Source organism: Octodon degus, unplaced genomic scaffold (genome assembly GCF_000260255.1).
Source record: "Octodon degus isolate 3935 unplaced genomic scaffold, OctDeg1.0 scaffold00089, whole genome shotgun sequence".
NCBI lineage: Eukaryota > Metazoa > Chordata > Mammalia > Rodentia > Octodontidae > Octodon > Octodon degus.
In genome coordinates, this window is record NW_004524665.1 from 8,841,949 (window position 1) to 8,865,202 (window position 23,254).

General features: G+C 48.5%; 1 protein-coding gene across 5 annotated transcripts in view; it reads right to left on the bottom strand.

Moving 5' to 3' along the window:
• The window catches only part of Hdac4 (histone deacetylase 4), a 255,289-nt gene that overhangs the window by 220,619 nt on the left and 11,416 nt on the right, over positions 1-23,254 (bottom strand). For 4 of the 5 annotated variants that reach the window (XM_023722244.1, XM_023722243.1, XM_023722242.1 and 1 more), the window contains exon 2: positions 4,257-4,500. In XM_023722244.1, the coding sequence (XP_023578012.1) occupies positions 4,257-4,278 (22 nt within the window). In that variant the 5' untranslated portion in view covers positions 4,279-4,500. Of the gene's footprint in view, positions 1-4,256; positions 4,501-9,726; positions 9,747-23,254 lie in introns of those variants that run through there. The other variant, XM_023722245.1, reaches the window with a different exon arrangement.

Below are 23,254 nucleotides of genomic sequence, written 5' to 3' on the forward strand. Positions count from 1 at the left end.
AAAATGACAGTATTCCTGAAACGTTCAACTATGGCAGAGATGATTTAAATGCGTAAGAACATTCCCTTACAAGATCATTTCTTTGCTAACACATAACAACCTTAGTAGACAGACACTATAGATGCAAGAGGAGCAGGAGAACAACAAGATCCCAAGACCCCTCACTCCCGCTCTGCCCCACCCAATTGATACTGGTTGGCAGAAAAGTGACAGCCCTGCACCTACAATCACTCAGTTACTACTCTAGCAGCTTTCGTGTAAGTGGGGTATTTCACACAAACAGCACAGCAAGACTCCATAGAACGGCCTAAATCAAAGCACAACACAAGTGTCTCTCAAAATGGTGACTCTGTTTTAAACACTACTCAGCCCTCTCACCAAGATCCAAGGCGAGATAGGATACCCAAATGATTCCCTGCTAGCCCTGCTCAACCTGTTTCCAGCTATCAGGGGCATCATCTGGGTAGCCACAGACGTGTCCCAGCAATCCACCGTGGGCTCAGGAGATCAGAATGCTTTCAGCGAGGCTATCTAGGCAAGCACACTCTGGCAAAGAGGGCGAGTTCTCGGAGGAGCGGAGCAGTGTCCAGTGGGCAGCTGAGTGCAATGTTTGGTCTTCCTGGGAGCCAGTCACAGTGCCAACACCCCAGCCAGGAACACTGCAACCCCAGGGAAGAATGAGGAAAATCAGTTATTGGAGCAAAACAAGGAGTGGCTGCTTGTGCTCCTATGGCAGCAGGCCACGTGGCATCCGTCCCCACTCATTTGATGCCAGGAACTCCCCTTGAAAGCAGAGGCTCTGTGCCCTGTGAACTCATCCTGGCCTGTCTCTGCACATCCCAACAGGGAGATGTCTATAGTACAGGGGCAGGCCAGAAGCACATTACAGATCTTCTTTCTAAAGAAGAGTTCTCAAAAACTAAATCAACCCAAGGCCTTTCCCCAGGCTCCTCACAGCATCAGAAACAGTTATTTAGAGCAATAAATCCCAACAGTTAAGCAGCTTTTACGTCAGAGAGCCAGGGCCTGGCTCTGGCGAAGTTCAGAAAGAACAGCAATAAAATCATAATGTATACCCCACCCAGCAGCAGAAGGAGTTTAAAGGAAAACAAGGAGACAAGAGTTACACATCAAACAAAATGCCACTTTATCACCAGGGTGGAGCCAAACTGCGGCAGCAACCTGAGTGAGGGAACCCAATGGCACTGGACTCCATTGGGGTCTGACATCCACATGCATCAGGCCACGCAGGAACAAAGTGAGCAGGTAGGACCCGTACCAGGTGGGTGGGCAGACAGGTGAGGGCATGCCAGGCAGGCCGGGGCAAGGAAAGGAGCCAGCCAGGAGAGGAGGCACAGAAGAGCCCAGAGAGAAGAGGACACTGCAGGAGCAACAACCAAACATGCATGGTGTACAAAAGGACCTGGGTTTGGGCCCCAATCCGAAATGCAAGGAGAGCAAGTGAGAGAGCAAGAAAGCAAGACAGTGAGCACACAAATTGAGTAATTGGGTATTAGTTATTCTTCTTTTTCCCTAAGAGTCATTAAAATGACAAAATATGAATGAAACTGACAAGATTTATAGCAACACTCGACAGTGGGTGAACAAGTGCATCAGCTGATGAGAAATTTGGAGAATTTCCTGGAAACCATGAACTCAACAGGATCCCAGAACAGGCAGTCACTAGGAGGTCCCACAGCAGCAGGGTGAAGGAGGGGTGACCAGAGGACTGGGGTAGCTAGCCAAGGGCAGGCCCTGGAGGAACTGAGGGCTGGGAAGGAAGCACGGGTACTGGCAAGCTGCAGGCCCTCAGCTGACAGCTCCAGCAAGGGACTGAAGGGAGGGCTCCAGCCAACAGGCAGCCTTGCTCCGGCTGCACCTCTGCCAACCCACAGCTCAGAGGGCAGAGGGCGGCAAGGGATGGCAACACATGCACAGCCTGACGGGGCAGGGCTATGCAGACAGGCAGGGATGGAAATAAACCTCAGAGAATTAAGTTCTCCATAAAAAAGGTGAAGACTTTCTGGAGGGGAAAAGTCAAAATCCAGCTGTCTATGTTTACACAGATTGACCTTAAGGAAGGCAGGCAGAAAAGGTCAGAGATGAGTACATTAGGAGATACCTGTTAACCGAAAGACCAGGACAGAAATATTTTTTATGAAACAAGATTAACTTCTGGCAAATAAATACTAAATCAAGAGAAAGACACTGTACTCTGAAGGGAGACCTGGTCTACCAGAAGGACAGTTAGTAATGTTTAAGTGCTGGAAAAAAAAAAAAAAAAAACCTCAATATATAGAGCAAAGAATAAAAATAAAAGGTTAATGTAAAAAGAACATTACAACAGTATAATCACAACAAAAAAAAATTCACATTTCCTAGAATAATGCAGACAAAAAGAGTGCTACACTGATTTAAATAAGTTGACTGAGTTAATATATATCAATAACATATAAGGCTTACAGATACTGCTACATATAACTATATAATTTATATGAGTGAGAAATTTTTAAATATAGTATGATAAATACCTATGGATTTCTTTAGACCAAAAAATAAGGGCATACTTTTCTTCAAATGTCTAGGTGACATACACAAGATCTGACTATGTCTAACCAGTCATACAGAAGTATGCATCCCCCATCTTAGGTAACTAGGTGAGCACAGTAACTTCCCCAGCACATTAACAAAAGTAAACCAGACATAATCTAGGCAGTGCCGGAGTGGTGCACACAGGGGACGCACGCCTCCGTGTGAGCAGTGCCTGGGCAGGTCAGCAGCTTCACAGCGCACTACAGACACCAGACACACACCACCAGCTGGCCTGGCTTCGGCCTCCTGGAGTTTGTCTGGTGGAGACACAAAGAAACGTACAAATACATGTAAAATAATTGTCTGACACCAGTATGGAGCTGTTACAAATAGCCCTGCAGCCAACCACATAAATATCCATTTACAAGCTATCAAAAAGCATGTTATTTATACTCATACTGCCATCAAAGATGCTCAAATGTTACAAAAGAAAAATATGTTGCAATAAAAAAAGCAGGAAACAGAACCCCAAGCACAAAATGGGTACTACTGAAGTGGGTACATGCTAACACGTCACAGTCGCAGCACAGAGCACACCCCTACTTCCACAGCACCCCAGGGAGCAGAGGCAGAGCTGTACACCAGCCAGCTTGCCGCACACCCTTGACTCTCTTGGGCTTAACGTTTTCCTACAATGACCATAAACTATTTTACATCAATCAATACATGAACAATCTGAATCAATAAAATCTCATGGCTAAATAAAGCCTGGAACCCTGCCCTCTGAAGCTTTCAGATAAAGCCAATCACACCCTCATCCAAGGGCAATCCCAGAAGGAGCGGCCTAGGCACTGAGCCACCCCAGAGCCAGGCCCACAGTGAAGGCTGACAAGCCCTGGTGTACGTAGGCACCTGAGCCGGGTCCACCCAGGCCCGCTCCTCAGGTGGACGTGAGCTAGGCACTGACACCTAGGTGCCGCACACACAGTATGCTGGAAGGGGCCAGAGGGCAGGCAGCTGTGCCTGTGGCCCCACAGGAGGCCCACACCTGGAGCAACAAGCAGGGCCCTCCGGGCTCATTGCAGTGCACACTTGCCTCTCCATGGTCAAGAGGCAGGAGATCGCACATGTCCAAGCCCTACATACTTGACAATGAGAGCCAGGCACAGGCTTCCAGTCCCACTCCACCATTCCCAGTGACGTGACCTTGGACAAGGCTCTTCCTCCCTGCAGTTTTGAGACCTTAAATGCTTGTCAAGTTCTTAGTGTTGCAACCAGAAAAACAAGAGTAGAACCCTGACAGCAGCTCGAGTCACTGCCTATGGATGCAGATCATGGCTTCTGCCAGCCTCTGCCCAGGGTCCTTCACAGAATACCCCACCCTAAAAACAAGCTGCTGGACCACAAAGTAACTGTCCAAATCATAAGCTGGTCTTCTGACATCACCTCACTCCAGGGCAACTCTGTCCTTCTGGCATCAGGAAACTGCCACATCAGCATGTAGATCAAACCCAAGACTAGTCCAGTTCCCACCGGGTTTTCACTAGCTCCCCTTTCACTGAAGGTTCAACGAGCTACCTGTGCTCAGAGCTGTCAAAAACCCGAAAGTGGCTATCACCAAGAAAAACAAAGGTCTGGCATCCAGTCAGCAGGCTGCAGGACAGCAACGTGCTTTCGGCCAAGACAGCCCGCTGTCTGCAGAGAGAAAAGGGCCTGAGCCTTACCTGGATGGCTTTGGGAGCTCATTGCTAGCAGCGTCCAAGCCTTCAGTCAACTGAAAATGGCTCAAAGGTTCCACGTAAACAGCAGCTCCAAAGAGCTGCGAACTTCCACCAACACATACAAGTAACGAAATGAGGAGGGTCAGGTCACAGGCGCATAAGCTCTGGAATCTCACTGCTGGTGTCTTGTACAGCAAGTAATCCACAGGGAGAGCAGAGGTCTTCACCTGGCTTTGAGGCAGTGAACCTGCATGGGTAGAAAAAGAAGAACGCTTCAGTGAGGGTGGCGCACTCCACAGAGCAGCCTCTAACTGAGGAAGCACAGATTCAGTCTCCAGCCTGCTTTCATCAGGGACTGGAGAAACGATTCACACCATACCATTTCTACCATTCATGGGGGGTGGGGGGTGGCAAATCACACACATGAACAAGTGTCACTGCACAGCATGGTTCCCAGCCTAATGAGGACAATAGGGAATGGGTGTTTTCTGCTGGGGCAGGGCTGTCCATGCACTCTAACCCCTACTAGCATCCATGGCCTCCATGCCCCCATGCCAGGAGCACCAGAAGCATTACCACCACCACCCTGTCACGACAGCCAAAAATGCCTCCAGAGGACCAATGCCACCCAATGACCAACATCACCATGGGCTGAAACTCTGCCCTACAGGTGCCACCTTACCCGTGCCCCGTTTCCCTACATCAAGGCTTGTAGAAGAGAGCAGCACCCTAGCAGTAGCCCACTGACAGGAATGTATTCCAAGCTATGTTATTTTGCAAAATAAATACAGAGGAAAACATTTTAAAAGAAAAGTCACTCAGCCTGCTCCCACCACACATTCATTCTGCCACACACATCTGACCTGTATCCACAGACATTTACATCCGTGTGGATAGCTCACACAACTAGATCCTAATTCAATTGTATCCCTGTCATGGTGCACCTAGTTTTGTTTTGTTCTTTGATTTTTTTTGGTACTGGGAATTGAACTCAGGACCTTGCACTTACCAGGCAGACCATGCTGTGCCACTGAGCTATAGCCACCCCCCACCACAATGTGCCTTCAATCATTCCCCAGGCTTCCATCTTAGTAGCTACCTTTGCTGGGGGTTATTTTTCCTTTTCTGATTAAAAAAAAAAAAAAAAATGATCTTCTAGGAGAGTATTTGAAAGGTGACCAGAGGCAGACACTTGGGAACACCTTGAAGGCTTCTGCAGCCATCTCTGCCCCCCACTGTGTCAGTGCCTGGTACATGTATTGGGGAGCAGGTCTGCCAAAGAGCAACTTACGGATTCCAGCCTGTTCCCCAAAAGCTGACTCTTACAGAGAGCAGAGTCATCGCAAAGATCAGCCCAAAAGACAAACCCAGGAATGCCTGCTCTGGAGACTCCTAGACTGGCCCTACCCAGGGCCTTCTGAGGCTTCTGTACTCATGCCTTCCTTTAAGACTGTAGCAAATTCCTTTCCCTGATTAAATTAGTCAAGAACCATACCCCAAGTTCGCGTAACTAAAAAACCCTAACCAAGTCACCACGTTAGAGACTGCCCCAAGGGTTGGCTATGGAAGTTGTTTCCAATCTTACATGATTATCTACAACTATGGCTCCTATCTTTATGACTACTGTTCTGAATCCTTCAGGTTCAGGACTGTTACTCCTCTCTTGGTCTGAAAGAAAAATCATTTCTTTGAAGGGAATGTAGATGGTACAATCCCACAAACCTCTGTGAATCTCAGAAAGGATTCTGCATCCTTCACACAAAAACCACATCTTGGCTGAGTGTACGTCTTGGATCATAAACATTCCTCCTTCCAACCCTTCAGAGGCTGCTCCATGCTCAGCACTATGGAGAACTCTGCTTAACCACTGTTCCTGTCTAAACTTTGAGGAACTTGGTTTTGGTGCTGTTGTCACTGTCTTCAGCCAGGATACCACTAGTATATCTTTGCTCTAACCCTAAAATTCAAAAGTGTTGTCAGAAGATGGATGGACTAAAGTATATTCATTTACTTTGCTCAAAATATGACCCTTTAATACACACTGCTCTTCTTCCTGCTCAGGAAAATATCCTTACATTACATCTTTGGTTATTATTCTTATTAAACTTGCTCTGGCTTCTTGAGAGATTCCTTTGCTGTTGGCTGGAAGCTCTCCATGGGATCTGGCCTCTCTCACCGCTGACACATCTGTTGTTTATTCTGCATTCCCAGGCAGCTTCTCCAGTACGTTCTCTACACAACTGTTGGTCTTTTCTACAATGTCAGCTTTCCTCTTTATGGCTTCTGATACAAAGTTTTAATTAAGCCTTAAACTTTGTTCTCAACCACCTCCCTTGACAATTCATTCCATTATCTCTCCTGCTTGGCCCTCCCTCCTCTTCATGACCTCCTGCTCCTGTGTTTAGAGCCAGTCTTCTGGAAAAATCTTTCTTCTTGATTTAAATCGTAAATCATTTTCAAGGGTATATTCTTGGACACTGCTGTATACTCCCATTTTCTCTACTTCCTGGGACATCTTCCTAACAGACCTCAGGTCAGGGACTGTGGTTTACACACCCTCAAAGAATAGCTTCCAAGAAGCCCAGGGACTGTGCGTGCCTGCCCTACCCAGTCCCATCTCCTTCATGTCGGTGAACTGCTTCCTACAGAAGCCCATAGGCACAACTCCTGTCAAGTGCCTGGGGTCCAGCACTTCCGGCAATGCTGTCAGACTGGTATGGCCCTTTCTCTTTTTCTTTGTGCAGATTAAACAGAACTGAGACTCTCTGCTGTGGCACAATATATACATTGTAGAAGAGCCTCACATCCAGAAAAAACTACACTAAAAATACCATTGCCTATGAGAAAAATAAGGTTGCAGAGATTACTCAAAACTGTAATTTCATAACTACACTAAAAAAATCAATAATTACTAATAAAAATACTACCATAATTCAAAAAAGACATGTTATGTTTCCAACCATTAAAAAGTCCAGTAAATGATGACTTTTACCATTTAGCAAGGTGGCAATAATTTGGTAAAGAGGATAAAAAAAAAACCCGAAGCTTCTAAGTAACAGAATCAGGGATAACTAAACCAATCAATCATATTTATGACTACGTCAGATAGTCCAAACACCCAGTTAAAGGGCAGAGGTTGTCAGATGGGATAAAGAGACCCCCGTCTGCTGGATATAAACAGGAAGTGTGGAAGGAGGACTGAAGACAGTCTGGAGAGGGTGTGCATTGGAGAACGTAAAATCCATCTCCTGAGCATTACAGACCCAAGCACAAGGAACCCATTTCAGCACCAGGATGTCCTACACAACAGCATACACAAAGGTGGTCCCCTTAGAGTGTCACCGAAGGACACTCTAGCCATCACAGTGCAAGAACACTGTGCGATGCACACACGGTGGCAAATCACCCAACAACACACATCCTGCCTGGCTATTAAGCGATAGCGGATATGTATAGATACAAACAAATTAGAATTACAAAAGATGCATATATATCACACATTGTTCAAAAAAAAGCTGTAAAACTTATATTAGTATCAGACAAAGTCAATCTAGAAGAAGAACATCATACGGATGCAGAAGACTCTCGAGACAACAAAGAAGGCAGGTCCAGGATGATGCACCAATCCCAAACCTCGTACCTGAAAACAGGGCTTCAAGCTAAAGCCGAAATGGAGAAAAGCACTGGAGAAATGGACACAACTACAATTACTGTTTATTATAACTAGAAATTTCAATACCCTGCTCTTAGAAACTGTCAGAACATGTAGACAGACAATTAGTAAGGGAGACTTGAGCACCAGCACCACCCTCCTGCACGGCGGAAGGCATCTGTATGATGCTCTGAGGACAGTGTGATGCGTGCTCTTTCCTTTCATTGTGAACCCACCCAAAAAGACACCAGACAGACCACAAAGCACAAAAGGACTCAAGTCAGTATTTCCTGACTAAATTGGAGTTAAATTAGACATCAATAACAAAGATACCTGAAAAAATCCAAAACATTTGCAAACTAAATAATATATGAGTCAAGAGGAAAATTTTCAAACAGAAATTAGAAAGTATTTTTAAGTGAATAAAAATGAAAGTACAAAATATCAAAACATACAATGGTTAGAAGGAAATTTTTGGCACCAAATGCCTGAATTAAAAAGAAGACTGCAAGTCAATAATCTTAGGTTTCACTTTTAGATATTAGAAAAGAACAAATTAAACCCAAAAATTCAGAAAAAAGAAAATAACAAAGAGCAGAAATCAAAGCAATAACAGGAAAGAGAGAAAAAAAATAAATCTCAAAGGTAATTCTTGGAGACAAGTAATTTCTAAGGCTCTTCCCATCCTGGTCATGAAAACCAATGAGAAGATGTGTAGGACTGAGGCCGATACCAGGATGAGAACAGGGAATACCACCAACAATTTCATGCCACGAACTGTGACAACTTAAATGAGGTCAGTAAAGCCTTAGAAAATTCAGGCTTAAAGCAGTCACTTAAGAAAATGGAGGCACAGCAGGGCATACTGCAGGACTCTAGGTCCACCGGAGGGGCCAGGCCAACAGAGCTTGCCACCATGGGGTCTGCCTGGTAGTGACATGTGCCTTCTCTCCTTTTGTCTACATTTGTCACTCAGAATTCAAAGATGAGCCTTCTATGCCCCACCTTACTATTTAATCCATGACTTAATTCACACAGACCGGTAGATCTTTACGTTTTTCTTTACTGATAATCCAGTACACTGCTTAAGTTTTGGCCACTGGGAGGTCCTTCAGGTAGGTTCTATGTCTTTCTGAGAAGCCTCCACCCCAATGTGTATTTTCCAGTATTCGCTTACTCCTTGGTTTACAGTGATACCTCAGATTCCAACCCAACATCACAAAGTCTACATGAGCCTCCTCTCTCCCTGTTGGTAAATTCTTCATCCTAGGACACGTACATACCTGTTCAGCCCTAGAACACTGAAAGCAGCCCCTGAGCCCTCCGTCCCCACATGAGGAGCACACTCTGCATGGAGCAACCACATTCACACATAGCTCTGTCTGCCTTCAGCCTTACACAACCCACTTGTGACACTGTGTCCCTTAGGGCAGAGCTGGATTCAACGCTTGGTGTTCATATTCCATTTTGGGTTCCCCCACATCCTGGTGGGTTTAAACTGTTTGTTTATTTTCAAAGTATGTGAAGAGTTAGAAATACAAATTAAGTGGAAAAAGAATGTTTATAAAGATATTTTGTAATTTAAATTTAACACTTTACATATAGCATTTTGATTTAAATTTCTCCTGTTTAAGGAAAAAAGCTCTACATTACGGAAATGTGGCACATAAACAAAGCACAGCAAGCATACATGGAGCCAAGAGGACCAGCTTCCACGACTGCCCACATCCCACCACCCACTCTGGGGCACTGCCTTTACACACCCAGAAGGCACACAATGGTACAATTCTGAAAACAGGTTCATCTATGTAACTCTCTTACCATAAGCTTTTTCTTACTCTTAAACCCACTGCCAGGCTAATGAGAAACAGCGTTGGTGTAATTTACTCAGAACTCAGTTCCATCACAAAAGAGGGCTTCTCAGAATACTCTGTCCTCCAAGCAAAGGTTTCTAAGCAGTCCAGAACCAGAGGAGGGTCTGAAACAGGCTATGATGACAGCTCCCTCCTAGGCAGTGACCCTGGCCCTAACTGGAGGGTGGGAACTCAGCGGGCAGTCGGGCTATGCAGGGCCCAAGGCCTGCCAGGAAAATCTGCTAGAGGTTGCATAGGGGGAGTAGTGGGGTGGGGGACAGAGGGGACACTGAAGAGGTGGGAGGCAGGCAAAGCAGCAGCTCTAGAATCTGCCCCCACGCCCAGTCTCCAGAATGGGGATGAAGACGCGAAGGCCCAAGTCAGGGACAGGACAGGCCTGTGACCCGCATAGCTGCCCCGTTTTCTCAGGCACCGCACAAGTGTAAAGCCCATGTGTGCGTGAGTTGGAGGAAGGATTCTAACACTACTTCACAGGCACCATTTGAGCAATGGGTGTGGTAACTCCACTAACGGGGCAGTCTCTGACTCTGGGCAAAAACTTTACACAAAGACATCTCTTTATTTTTATTTCTCTTCCACACCACATAAATGACATTAAATGTGTTACTACAGCCTGTGTGTGTCCTTCTATTTCCTTCACCAAGCAGATTTAGAACTGGGGTTGGTTACCAATGGCCCTTCCCTCCTGCTTCCTGGAAAGTGAAATTTCAGTTGACTTAGTTTCATCAAACAAGACATAAGCCTTGCAAAGAGCAAAAGTCTCAGATGCTATAAATTCTTAGGAGGATTTTTTTAAAAATTGTATTAAGCAACTACAAAGCACTATGGCAGAGCAATAAAGGCACGTTCTGCCCTTCTTGCCCCTCAATTCCACCACACTGCAAAGAAAACAGCGGCTCTGTGTGTCCAGGACCCCCGCAGAGCCTCAGCCCAGCAGAGACACAGAGCCCAGAGCTGCGGTGGTGCAGAAAGACTGCGCTACTCCTCCGCAGAAGGCACGGGAGGAGTCCCCAGCAGGGAGTAGGGCCAGGACACGACTCTCCAGCAGCCTGCAGACCCTCCTGACAGTAAGGTAGGAGGACATGAAAGGTCACGGACAATGCACTGCACCCCCAGACAACCCAGCCATCCACAATGAGTGATTAAATTCCTAAGTGGATTTTACAGGATCGCTGGGTGTAAGGTCAGCGTTCCAATATCTACTGAAGCTCTGTGTCCCGGCAACAACAAACAGAAAGTGAACTTCAGAAAAAAAGACACAACTTATAATAGCACCTGACAAGAGCAAACATCCAGTATTAAATTTTAGAATAAACACCAGCCTTGTAAGAGAAAACTGCAAAACACTATAAAAGAAATTAAAGATATAAATAAGCAAAAGGAATTGCAGACCTAATACACTTAAGATGTCAATGTCCACCAAATCAACTGAGAGCCAACAGTCACAATCAAAACTGCAGACATTGTCTTAAGCACTGACAAGTTAATTTTAAATTTTACATAAAACACAAATATCCGGGAAGGCTAAACTGCCAAATATCATTGTTTATTATAATAAATCATTAAGACATGAGAACAGACAAACCAAGGAACAGAAAATTCTAGAATGAAAGCAACAAAGAGAGTTATTTTATCACAGCAAAACCTCTACTCCAAGCCATTGGGGAAGAAAGAGGGTCTTTCCAATCAAGAGCACACTATCATGAGTGTCAGCACAAGATGCATTACAGACCAAAGATTAAAGGTAAAGCAACAAAGCCTAGTCCAAAAGGCACCACAGAAAGACATCATCTGTTAGGCAAGGATAACTTAAATACATGACATAAAAAGGCAGTGACCATAAAGGAAAGAAAATGACAGACTATATTACATTAAAATTAAGAATATGTCAAAAAACTTGGTACAAGAGAGAAAAGGCAGCTCACAGAGCACTAGTGATACCGCCACCAAACATGCAAAAAGAACTGACACCCAAATGTACAAATGACTCTTACAAATCTCTAAGAAAAGATGAACACAAATCTCTAAATAAAAATGAACACAGGAGAACAGGAACAAGCCACGTATACTGTTGCATGCCGGGAGGCTGACACAGGAGGACTACAAATTTGAGCAGTTCAGTAACTTAGCAAGATTCCATCTCAAAAATAAAAATGTTTTAAAAGATCTGGGGATATAGCTCAGTGGTAAGGCCTTGGGTTCAATCTTCAATACCACCAAAATGAACACAAAAGACACTAGGTACCCTTTAGGAGGGACGTGAGGTGGTGGACCAATGCCTAAATAGGTGCTCGGCGTGTGACTGGGGACACAACTCACAAGCTGCCACTCATAGGCAAGTAGCAGGCACGGGGATGTCAGGACACCAGCACTCTGGACCACCCCTGAGTAACAGGAACTCAGCAGAACAAGTGCCCCAGGAATACTATCCAGGCCAGCCCAACAGAAATACACATCAACATCCCCGAGGACACACCAGCACCTTCCATGAGTGCCAGAAGTGGGAAACCTCCCCAATGTCCATCAAGAACCCTACTGTAGAATATTACACACCCAGGACAAACCACATCACCTCCACGAAGCCAGGCAGATGGATGGATCAGTCAGACACGTGGCTGCACAGGGGCAGCTGACTCAATGTATAAACCATGTGACAGCACATACATGAAATGTGGAAAGAGCTAACACATGGGATGGACGCACTGGGGAACTGGAAGAAAAGAGAGAGCCAGGGATGGCAGCTTGTTTCTGGGGCCATGTGAAGATAAACACACCAGGACTCTCACGGTGGAAGTTCACTGCCTGAATACACCTGAATGTGCGCCATTCTCTTCTGCAGAGTGTACCTCAAAGGAAGCTTGGGAAGTGGTCACTGATTCCTCCATGAGCACTGACTCACTTCACCAGCACCATCTAACCCAGACCCTGGCCAGGGGGTAAACATTTTATGGTTCGTGCACCTACCTTCTTACCATCAGCAAGTGTACAGAAATACTCGCCAAGCCCTGGCAGCAAACGTCTGGAGGCAGGACATGGGAGCTGAGGCCAGACAGTGCACAGAGCAGCAGTGTCAGTCCCCAGGAGGCCCAATCAGGCTCTCAGAACACTGGTGCATGGAAAGTAACCTTCCCATTTAGATATTTTAATTAAATGGCTCTTCTATTTGATTTTTATTAATTAAATTTTAATCAAAATAATTTGCCGCCTGTATGGTTCTTTCCTATTTATATGGTGAACTTAACAAGCCTTTTTTTTTCAATAGACATCCTTATTAATGAAATATGGGTTGTAAGTGCTAGCAATTGTTGGGATGGGGAGATTGCTTGGCAGTCTAATCGCCTGCCTGGCAAGCTCAGGGACGTAGGTTCGATCCCCAGTACCGAAGCCGTGCTGGCTATGTACCATGCTAGCCACCAAAACTGAGCATGGTGGATTATGCCTGTAATACCAGCACTGGGGAGGTTGAGAGAGGAGGATCACCAGGAGACTGAGCTGAGCCATGAGATCCCACATCAAATAAATATTAGCAAGTGTGCCATTTCATGATTAATGGCTCAAGTAATAGAAGATTCTGTCCCTGTAAACTGACGGGATCCATTTGTATTTTAGTTTTCATATGCTTTATACTTTAAAATAATAAAATTCCATTTCACCATGTTCCAATAGGAGCAAAATACAAGGAATTCACAAAATCCCCGAGAAGAGTCCGCAGAAGGACAAGGAGGCTGGCTCGGCAGAGCTGCAGATCTGCCCTCTGCCCCCACTCCACCTGCTCAGGGATGCCAAGAGGACAGAGGCAGAGCTGGCAGCAAGCTGCAGCAGGGCCCTAGGTCCCCAGCAGCAATGGGGACACAGAGGAGTGTGCAGGCGCAGCCATTAGCAGTGCTTTCCTCTGCCAAAGGAGACCGACTTCCCACCCCTGGACGCTTCCCAACAGCTGCGTCCAACCCCATGTGGGAGACTATGGGCCCCTAAAATAAGCTCTCGGTAAAGTCAGCGCTCTGGAGTAAGAGTTCAAATGAATAAAACCAGCAGATGAACGTTCTCCCCTACCTCCACAAAGTGAAATTGTCCTGGGGATGAGAGCGCACATGCGAGCAGGGGACTCAATCTGAACCCAAGCAATAGACTGGTAACATCTGTGATGGTTTCTGTCTGGATGTCTCTGCAAAGCCTCACACACTCAGGGTGCTTGTGCAAGGTAACCAGCTTATGGGGGAGCTTTAGCTGCCTTCGTGCGGGCAGGTGAGGACAAGGCAGCACAGGGCTCGGCAGCTGCTGCCAAGCCAGGCAGGGAACAGCTGGCAAGGGCTACTAACTTCCACCACACCTCCTCTCACACTATAGAACAGGTACTCTTCACGGAGTTGCCATCTACCCATACTACCATGAAGTATGTTTATTTAGTTGTGCATGTTTTCATAGGCTTGTGTTGATTTCCAAAATAGTGAACACGAACAAACACACATCTGACCAAGCCCTCTCTGAAACCCACCGCAGTCTAAGAAGAGCAAAAGGATGCCAAGACAGCTTTAAGGACAACAGCTCTGCCAGGTGTGTCCCAGGACTCTTGCTTGGGGGACACAAATGACACCCATAAATGCAACAGGTAAGGGGGCGGGAGTAGGTGGCTAGCAGAGACAGGAGTGTGTGCCTGTCCTTCCTGACAGTGCTTACGCCTCGGGCACACAGCCACCTCACACAGATGAAAACAGCAGGCCCCACACCTTGGACTCTCTTTCCTCAGTTTCAGTTACCCAGAGTCAACCATATCTGAGAATACTAAATGCCAAGTTCCAAAAACAATAAGCTCCAATGTCTCGCAGCATCAACCACTGAGCTAGAGCCTCCACAGTGTCCCTCTTGGGATGCCATTCATCCCAGGCTGCAGACTCACGCTTCAGGCGCCACCTGCCCGCCAGACAGGGTGGCCATCCAGTCATTGCCTCACACCTGCAGGGCTCATGTCGCTGCCCACTGCCCACTGCTCATGCATAGGAGATGTCCAAAGAGAGACCTCGTGCACACTGTTGCTATAATGCACTGCTGCCCTACCATATGACTACTTGTCGATCTCTTCTTCTGCCTAATTTATAAAGTTAAACTTCATCTAAAGTGAGCACGAATGGGGGAGCACAGATGGGTCCCACACTGCTAGAGGTTTTGCCTTGGCAGAAGAGAATAGGGACAGATGCTCAACATCTACACAGGGCTTGGCAACAACAGCGTCTCCCTCCTCTTCCTGTGCACACTCACAGGTAAACTTCACGGAGGCCCTGCTCCATCTCCATGCTCACCCATGCACATCACACACACACCAGGTGGCCACTGTGCCTTCCGAATGGGATGGATCACAGAGGCTTTCTTCCTGCAGGACCCCAAACAATTCCACTACCTCCTGCCAAGGGCACACACTCTCCCCAGAACATTCCGCTATCATGACACTGAAGGAGGCTGCCAGGCTGACACCTTCTGTCCTGGTGGACTCCGTTCTTTCTTTTCTGTACTAAGGATTGAACCCAAGACCTCCATGCTACATCCACAGTGCCTTTTGTATGTTTTGAGGCAGGGTTTGGCTAAGTTGCTGCGTTGACCAGGCTGAATTCAAACTTATGATCCTCCTGCCTCAGCCTCCCAGAATGCTGGGATCAGAACAAAGAGCACCAAGGCTGGGGCCAAGGGATGGGAGGCTTCCCAGGAGGATCATGGCCTCTTTGTCTCCCCTCCATTCCAAAGTCCCTCAAATATTCCAGAAACACCTGACAGCACATGTCTGGGCCAGAAATAGATTGGACAATCAATTGTCCTCACAGAACTGGTACAGGTCATCTGGTGGCCCATGATTAAGCAGACACCACCATGGAGTGCTAGGGAGATGCTGCTCTGGACCATGTGCTTCTGTGCAGACATGGCCCAGACCTGTGCAGACTGACCTCCAGGAGATGCTGCAGTGGTCACCTCACCTGCAAACAGTGCACTGCAAGGACACCCGTGCCACAGGAAGCCTGGCTGACACTGCTCTGCTCAAGCAAATGGGAGCTTCCAAAGGTCAGGATAAAGGAAAATCTCAGGCAAATCCTGCCTACCACCAGGCAGAGCCAGGCACTCCAGGCAGGCTTTTGCTGCATGGGTACTAGAGAGGAGGTACAAGCTCTGGGCATCACCACACCTAACCACAGGGTCACCTGGACCAATGCCACCATTACATTCTGCTGGGCACTCTCTGAACACCCCATCCCCATCTCGGGCAGCTGCCTGGTGTACCTCAATGGTCACTGAAGCAAGGCCAGCAAATCCTGGGCAGGGGACACTGCCCCTCCCTGGGGCAAGGAAGCACGGCCCCGTCATGGCTCCTCAGCAAAACCCTAGACAGTGCTCTGCCCTCACCACCAGAAGAGGAAGGCGATGGGTCCTGCTGGCTGGTGTGGCTAATGCAGCAGGGCGATGTGCCACGCAGCCAGCCACAGGCCAGAGAAGCTGTGTGCTGGTCCTCATCCTTCGCGTTGCTCAACAAGGAGAGCAGGTTATGAAGCAGAGTGTGCCCATTAGTAGAGCTCATAGGCTGAAAGGGTCTCTGTGCAACCTGGCTCCAGGAGTGAGTACAACACAAGCTCTCAGACACTCTGACGACAACGATGGGACAAAACAGGGCTCCAGATAATGAAAAAAGGAAAAAAGCCAGCAGCTCAGGAAGAAGGGGCTTCCAATGGAAGGCCTGTCCCTCCTGACACAGGGCACCTCCTCACAGCCCTAACCCTCGAGGCATGCACGACCATCAGCACCAAGCCTGTCACCCTTGACTGCATATGGCAGAGCAATGCCAGACACAGCACAGCCCCTGCTCCCAGCACCGCATGCGACCCTTCTAAGGTCAGCCTGGGACGTGCTGCTAATGGCAGCTGGCACCAGGCAGTCATGGATGCATGGCTTCTTTCCCAGCATCACCTCAGCTCAGAGTCCCTGGTCCTGAAACTGAGAGCAACACAGGCTGCACAACCGGGAAGATGGTAGCCCTCATGGGTTCTGATGCCAGCTGCCAACTGAAGCAGTCTGTTCCCACACGGCACAGGGCACTGCCCCCCAGGTGCTGGCTTCCCACGCACCTGCTCAGAGGCTCTGAAGCTGTAGCCCCAACACCCTTCCAGCACTCACAGGACTGCACACTGGCTCTGCAGGCTGAGGCCTTGTCCTCTACTGAGATATGCATGTCTGCATCACGAGGTAGGCATCATGATTCAGGCCCTGCCCCACACCCTCGAGACCCGACTCACTCTCCCCAGAGTGCACCCAGGATGCACCACCATAGTCCATGCCCATGAAAGCCCTGGGTGAGCAGGCAGGAAACCCCAGTGCACTTTTCCTCTCACCATCTTTCTCTGACAGGGAACAGAGCTGGTAGAAGGGCCCTCTGGGACAGAATACAGCATGGCGGACCAGACAGGAAAATATCCCCCCCCAACACAGTATCAGTCATGGCCTGGGGACTTCACAGACACACTCCAAGAGCATGGCCACATGGAGAGGCCAAGTCCTAAGGACACAGGACACACTGCAATGTCCCCTCTCACTTCCCACCTGTTTCCATCCCCAAACACCATAATCAAAGTCCCTCACCTATTTAGGGTTTCCTACCATCTACCCTAAGTAGGTGAGACCTCTACTTTTCTCTGGAAATACAAGTTCTAAGAAAAAGGCCTCTTGGTTTTCATCTTATTTTCAAAGACTGGACAGAGGGAAAGTATCAGACAGCAGAGGTCACTCTGGAGGAAACATCCCAGTCTGGTCACTGTCCAACAGGACACAGTGTGCCTCCCTCAGCCAGCACCTGGGGGATACCTAGGAGGGCAGGGGCCATGTGAACATGGGCCTGGCCCACTGGCTATGCTCTGGGAAGGAGACAGCAGGCAGCCATGGATCCCAAGGTGGTAAGTGCTAGACACCAGAGCAGCTACAAGAGAGGAGCCAGGCAGCAGGAACTGGGAGTCTGAGGCGGTAATGGCCTCCAGGTAATGGCCTCCAGGAATGCGCAGCTAGCCCTGCAACAGTTTCCATCCCCACATGGCACAATGCCAACAGTGCAAGGGTCTCAGAGTGGGGTCCCTGCTTCCCTGCCCCACAGGGCTCCTTCTCTTAACCACAGGGCCCTGGCACTGCACTGCTAGCAGCCACCCCCCAGGCAGCAGTGGGTACCACCCCCAAGGATGACCTCAGGGTATCTGGTCCTGCTGTCTCCTGGGTCTTCCTCTTTCACGGGAGGCCCATGTATCTCAAGTTCTTCTTTTTGGAGAACCTGCCTCAGGTAAAACTTTTCCACACACAAATAAGCAGACATCTTTGCAAGCTCCTGTGCAGACTTCCAACTTCTGGCTGGATCGAAAGTTTCCCCTGTCATCACTTCCTTCTTCTGTTTCTCAGAAAGGAGGCCCCTCTGTGGGCCACCTCATGGGCTCAACATGTCACTCATAAAGATGTGACACAGGTGCCAGGAGCACAGAGGTCCTGGGTGCAGGAGAAGCACAGGGAGAGGCAGCCAAGGAAGCCACTCCTCCACCAGGGGCTTGGGGGACAGGAAGGGTGGGAGGGGAGAGCATACGGGTGATCCACTATCTTTACAAGGGCAAGGGGCAGCTGGGAGGGGAAGGTCTGGCCCAGAAAAGCAGGACATCCTAAAGGCACTGGGGTCTCACTACAGGTGTGTGAGTCAAGAGAGAAGCACACAGCCTGCCAGGAAAAGGTAAAGAGATACTAGGCATTAACAAAAGAATGCTTCTCAAATCTGCCTTGCCCACTGAGCCTCACCCCACTCTGCCACCTCTACCAGACCCCCCCACAGTTCCTGCAGGGCAGTCCCCCCAACCACAAGGCCTGCTCCCAAATAAAAAGCCCAAGCTTCTAAAGGAGACAGGCCCTCACCTGAGCAGCTCTTCAGCTCAAGGCTGCTGTGGCCGGCATCCACCTGTGCCAGGCGCCCCCTCCCAGCTTGTGCTGTCATCACGCTTCTCTGGGCACTAGCTCCAACAGCCCTGCAGAGCCCCAGAGGACCCTCGCCAGGCCTCCTGCAGCCTTTCCCAGACTCACTCAAAGTGCAAGGACCCTCTGCAGGTCCAGCAAGCAGGTCCTGCTCCACAAGTCCCTCAAGAAAGGACAGAAAACACCCAGGCCCAAGTTTCAGCACCACACTAGGGTGGCTGGCAGGGGTGGACCAGGCTGTGGCTCACTGTAGAAGGGAGGGGAGCAGATCATTGGCCATTCTAGCCGGAGACACTGACAACCACTGGCCAGGGTCCAGCATGAAGAGGGTGGGACTCAGCATCAGGGACATCCTACAGGCTGAACGTGGCCTGAGCACTAGGGCCAGGCCTTCACTCCTTCAGACAACAATGATCAGCACTGCCAGGGCAGGGATATGAACCACAATTACAGGAAGAAATCCCTCACAGGAAGCCCAAGATCAGCACAGTCCTGTGTAGTCACAAGCCCCAAAGATCTCCTCTATGTTACACAAAAGCAAGCGGGCACAAAGATACATGTGCAATATTTAATGTGGTACATAATTAGGCCAATATATTATTTGTCATATTATTTAACATATATTTAATCATTTGCCCTATATTAAGAATTACCAGGGCCAGCCAAACAGGTCAGCAGATTAAAGTGCCTGCAAGCAGGCACAGGGTCCGGGGTGCATCCAGAACTGTGAGGGCCACACTACCTCTCCTGACTGTCCTTTCCCATTACTCGATGACAACGTGCAGCCCAGGGGCTGCCAAGCACTCTCAGCATGTCTGTTTAGCATATTCTAAAAATGCAATTTACAGTTCAGCAATACCCTTTCTTTTTATGTAGTTACTACAACACAAATATGCTTCTTTGTTATCTCTAACTACATCTGCATGCAAAACATGCTCTGGCTAGGAAAATACAGGTTCTGGGGAATTGAAACCCATTTTTTAAATCTGAATGAGATGGAGAAATGAAAAGAAAAAGGAGAGGATAAAGGTATGCCTTATTCACATGCAAAAACTAAGTGACAACTGACTTTATTTCCACACCCCAAACTGGAAATGACACACATAACTTGTCCCCAAGTGGTTCATAATTGCCACTTAAGTTCTGCGACTGCACTGTACAACAGATTCCATCCTTACCAAACACAGTGGCATTTACTTGACTACTGAAGGAAATGCTAGCATCCTGGACTCAACGACAAGACAGCGTTCGCCCAAGCACTTGCAGAACTGTGAGATGCCTAACTCTTCACAGTGTGGCTGTCCCACAAGAAGCCACAAATGTGCAGCAGCAACCAGGCCTCACTAGATGCTACTACAATGCCAGCCACTCCTCCCCAAACCCTCTTGAATCAAAACAGCCTCCTGGTCAAACATCCCTAAGACGGGGACAGGACAAGAACCCTACTCAGGCCTGGGGGTCACAGATAATACCTAGCTCTACCCGATGTACACACCTTCACAAAGACTAGCTTTTTGGGCACAGCCTATCTATAGTGAGGCAATCACACACTGCTGCACAGGGTAGTGGCTCTGGTTTTGCCTAAAAGTACCAGAATGCTGTATTCCTGTTGGAAGTAAACTCGAGCACAGAATCACACCAACCAACAGCAGCTCGCTGTGCAAGCTTGGAAGGGTGTGTACCCACATAACAGATTAAAATTAGGTATCCTAATTATTAAACTATCACTGTAAAAGGCTCAAATACCATTTTTTAAAAAATGAATAGAATTAATTTTTATTTGCTTGCATTTGTGATACTCAGTCTGTCTTTTATTATCAAGGCAGTCCTAAAAAAATGTTCTGCCACATATGCAAATTAAATCATTAGTATTTTTCCCAATTACAGTAACAGCTTATTTGTATTGCTAATCTATTCTCCCAATTTAGTTCCCTTAATATTAACAATATTGGGAACATTTAACATAAAACAGTCTCGGGCAACGTAAGAGACAAAACTCCCACTATATACCTTTTTGATCATGTATTACTGGGCCACCCAGCAGTGACCCGGATGGGCCACCCAGCAGAGAAGCTGGCTGAGCTCCACAGCCACAGGCACCCTGCTCCTTCCCGGCCCTCCCCCCAGGGACAGAAGCCCAGGGCTTCCCAGGCAGCCCAGAGGGGAGCGCTACCAGCTAAGGTCTCATGCCTCTGCAGTGTAACAGCCATGCTGGAGGTGGGCTGGTCTGCACATCCTGCTTCTCATCTGCCAGGTCCCAGTTTGCTCCCAGCCTCCTGGAGCTCAGAAAACACAACAGTTCCTTGGGACACCCAGTCCTGGCCTCAGCGTGGCACTTGTATACCGTCTCCACACTGCAGCAGCAGACCCAGTGCTGCTGAGGTCCTGGCCTTCTGCACTGTGTCTTCCTGTAAAGGGTAGGCCCTCCCAGCCACAAACCTCAACTTGGAGGTCTGGTGATCTTTTAGCAAACTGAGTTAGGAATCCAAAGGGCAGATGAAAATGTTGCCCACCAGGAGGCTGTGCCAGGCCTGAAGAGCGGATCTGGTGGCACTGGGGCGGGGGGGAGGGTGAGAGGGGGGCATTTCTAAACCATGTGGCTGCAACAGAAACCTGAACCTGGCTCCTCCAAGAACCTTAGAGATACCCACAGTCTGTACGTGGGCCACAGTGAAGTGACAAAGACAAGTTCATTTTCCAAACCCAGTGTGCTGAAAGATTGTCTGATCCACCAATCAAGTACAACTGTCTGTTTCAAGTTAGAGGGTCCCACAGGCCACCAACCTAACAGCCGAAATGTCCCCTACATGAGTGTGATCTAGAGGCAGTGATACACTGGCACAGAAAAGAAATAGGTATGAGGCAGACAATGAGCCCATATCATCCTGCAGAATGCACAGCCCGGCCTTTTCCCTGTGCAGCCAACCTTCTCCCTGGCCAAGGGAAGCAGAGGCACGATCCTAACACAGGAGAAGGCAGGTGGGGAATGAAGAGCACACAGACCTGTATACAGCTTGCTGCGAGACACCAAGGCAAATGAATAGGGGTGAGAATGTTCCCTACACACAGAAAAGGACACACCTGTGAGCGTCTTTTAGCATTCTGCCAAGGCCTGGCTGCATGCCAAGTCACACTGACACACCCAGACACCCACACCCCTTCGCCCTACACCAACGATTCTGAATCTGGGATTGTAACAGTCTCCAAAGATTCACCACCTCTCTTAAATTCCCATCAGTATACTCACAAAGACAGTATCTTAACAACACAACATCTTAAACAAAACTTCTAAATTCATTAGTTTGTGGCCCAAGAACCAACAAGGGGGACAACGCGGTCCCTGCAGAGGACTCCCTGTTCCTCTCTGTGCTAGGTCCCAGTGCTGATGTGAGTGGTCAGCCCAAGGGTACCAGTCAGACAGGATGCAGAGGACATGAGGACAATGTGCCCTGCAGGGACGGGTTGAAGTGCTGCTGCCCTTAAGAGAGCTCTGTACACCTCCCTCCTCACCCTCCGCTTACATGCTAGCAGCTCTGCCTTGAGGCCCACCGCCCATGCACTGGTGCAGCTGCTGTCCAGGGTCCACTTACTATGGCAGCAAAGCCTCTCCCCAGCTCCTCTGGACCTTTGAGAAGAATCCTATCCCTCAGCTGCCTTCAGCCCAGCCTCCGCACACAGCATGCAAAGAAAACATTCTCACTGCTCAGCACCTGTGGTTCGTGGGGATGGCTGCTCTATGGAGGAGGTGGCAACCCCACCAGCCATGATCAGGCCTGAAGGAAAGGGGCTCCCAGTCACCCTCCCCAGGTCCCATCAACAGGTGTTATTGGAAGGCAGGAAAACATGGGCCAGAGCTTACCAGGCACCTACTCCACCACCCCTTTCTCCTACCGCCACATACACACAGAGTTCACCCTCCAGCCCAAGATCCTGCAAAAGGTACAATCACCACCTCAGGGCACAGAGCATAGCACCAACTGTGCCAGAGAACTAACACACCCTCTTCTTCCCTGCCTCTATGACAGCCTCTCACTGTGGCCCTGTCCAGCAGGACAGGAGGGCAGAGACGAGCACGGTCAGTGCCAAGGAACCCAGGGAGGCTGTAATCGCCCATTCTGTTGCTACCCAGTCAAAAGGGCCACCAAGCCCACAAAAAGACAGCTGTAACAGCTGTGTCCTGGCCAGCCCAAGGCAAAACAAGGCAGCAGAAGAGACCCAAGGCAAGAGCCCAGGAGTCCTCAAAAGCAGGCCTTGGTGATGTGGTCAGACCTGGAAATACAAACCCTGGAGGACCCTGAAGGTGAGGCAGTGACTGAGATTTATTCCAGGCAATAGGGAGCTAAAGAATGTCTGGACAGGATGCCATGACCAGAAAGGAGAGAAGGAGAGCTGGAAGCACAAAGTGAGAAGTGGGAAGATTGGAAGTGGGAGGCCCAGGCTTGCATCAAGATGGGACAGAGATCAGGCCAAGTCCCAAAGGCACATGGGGGTTGAGCCAAGGTCAC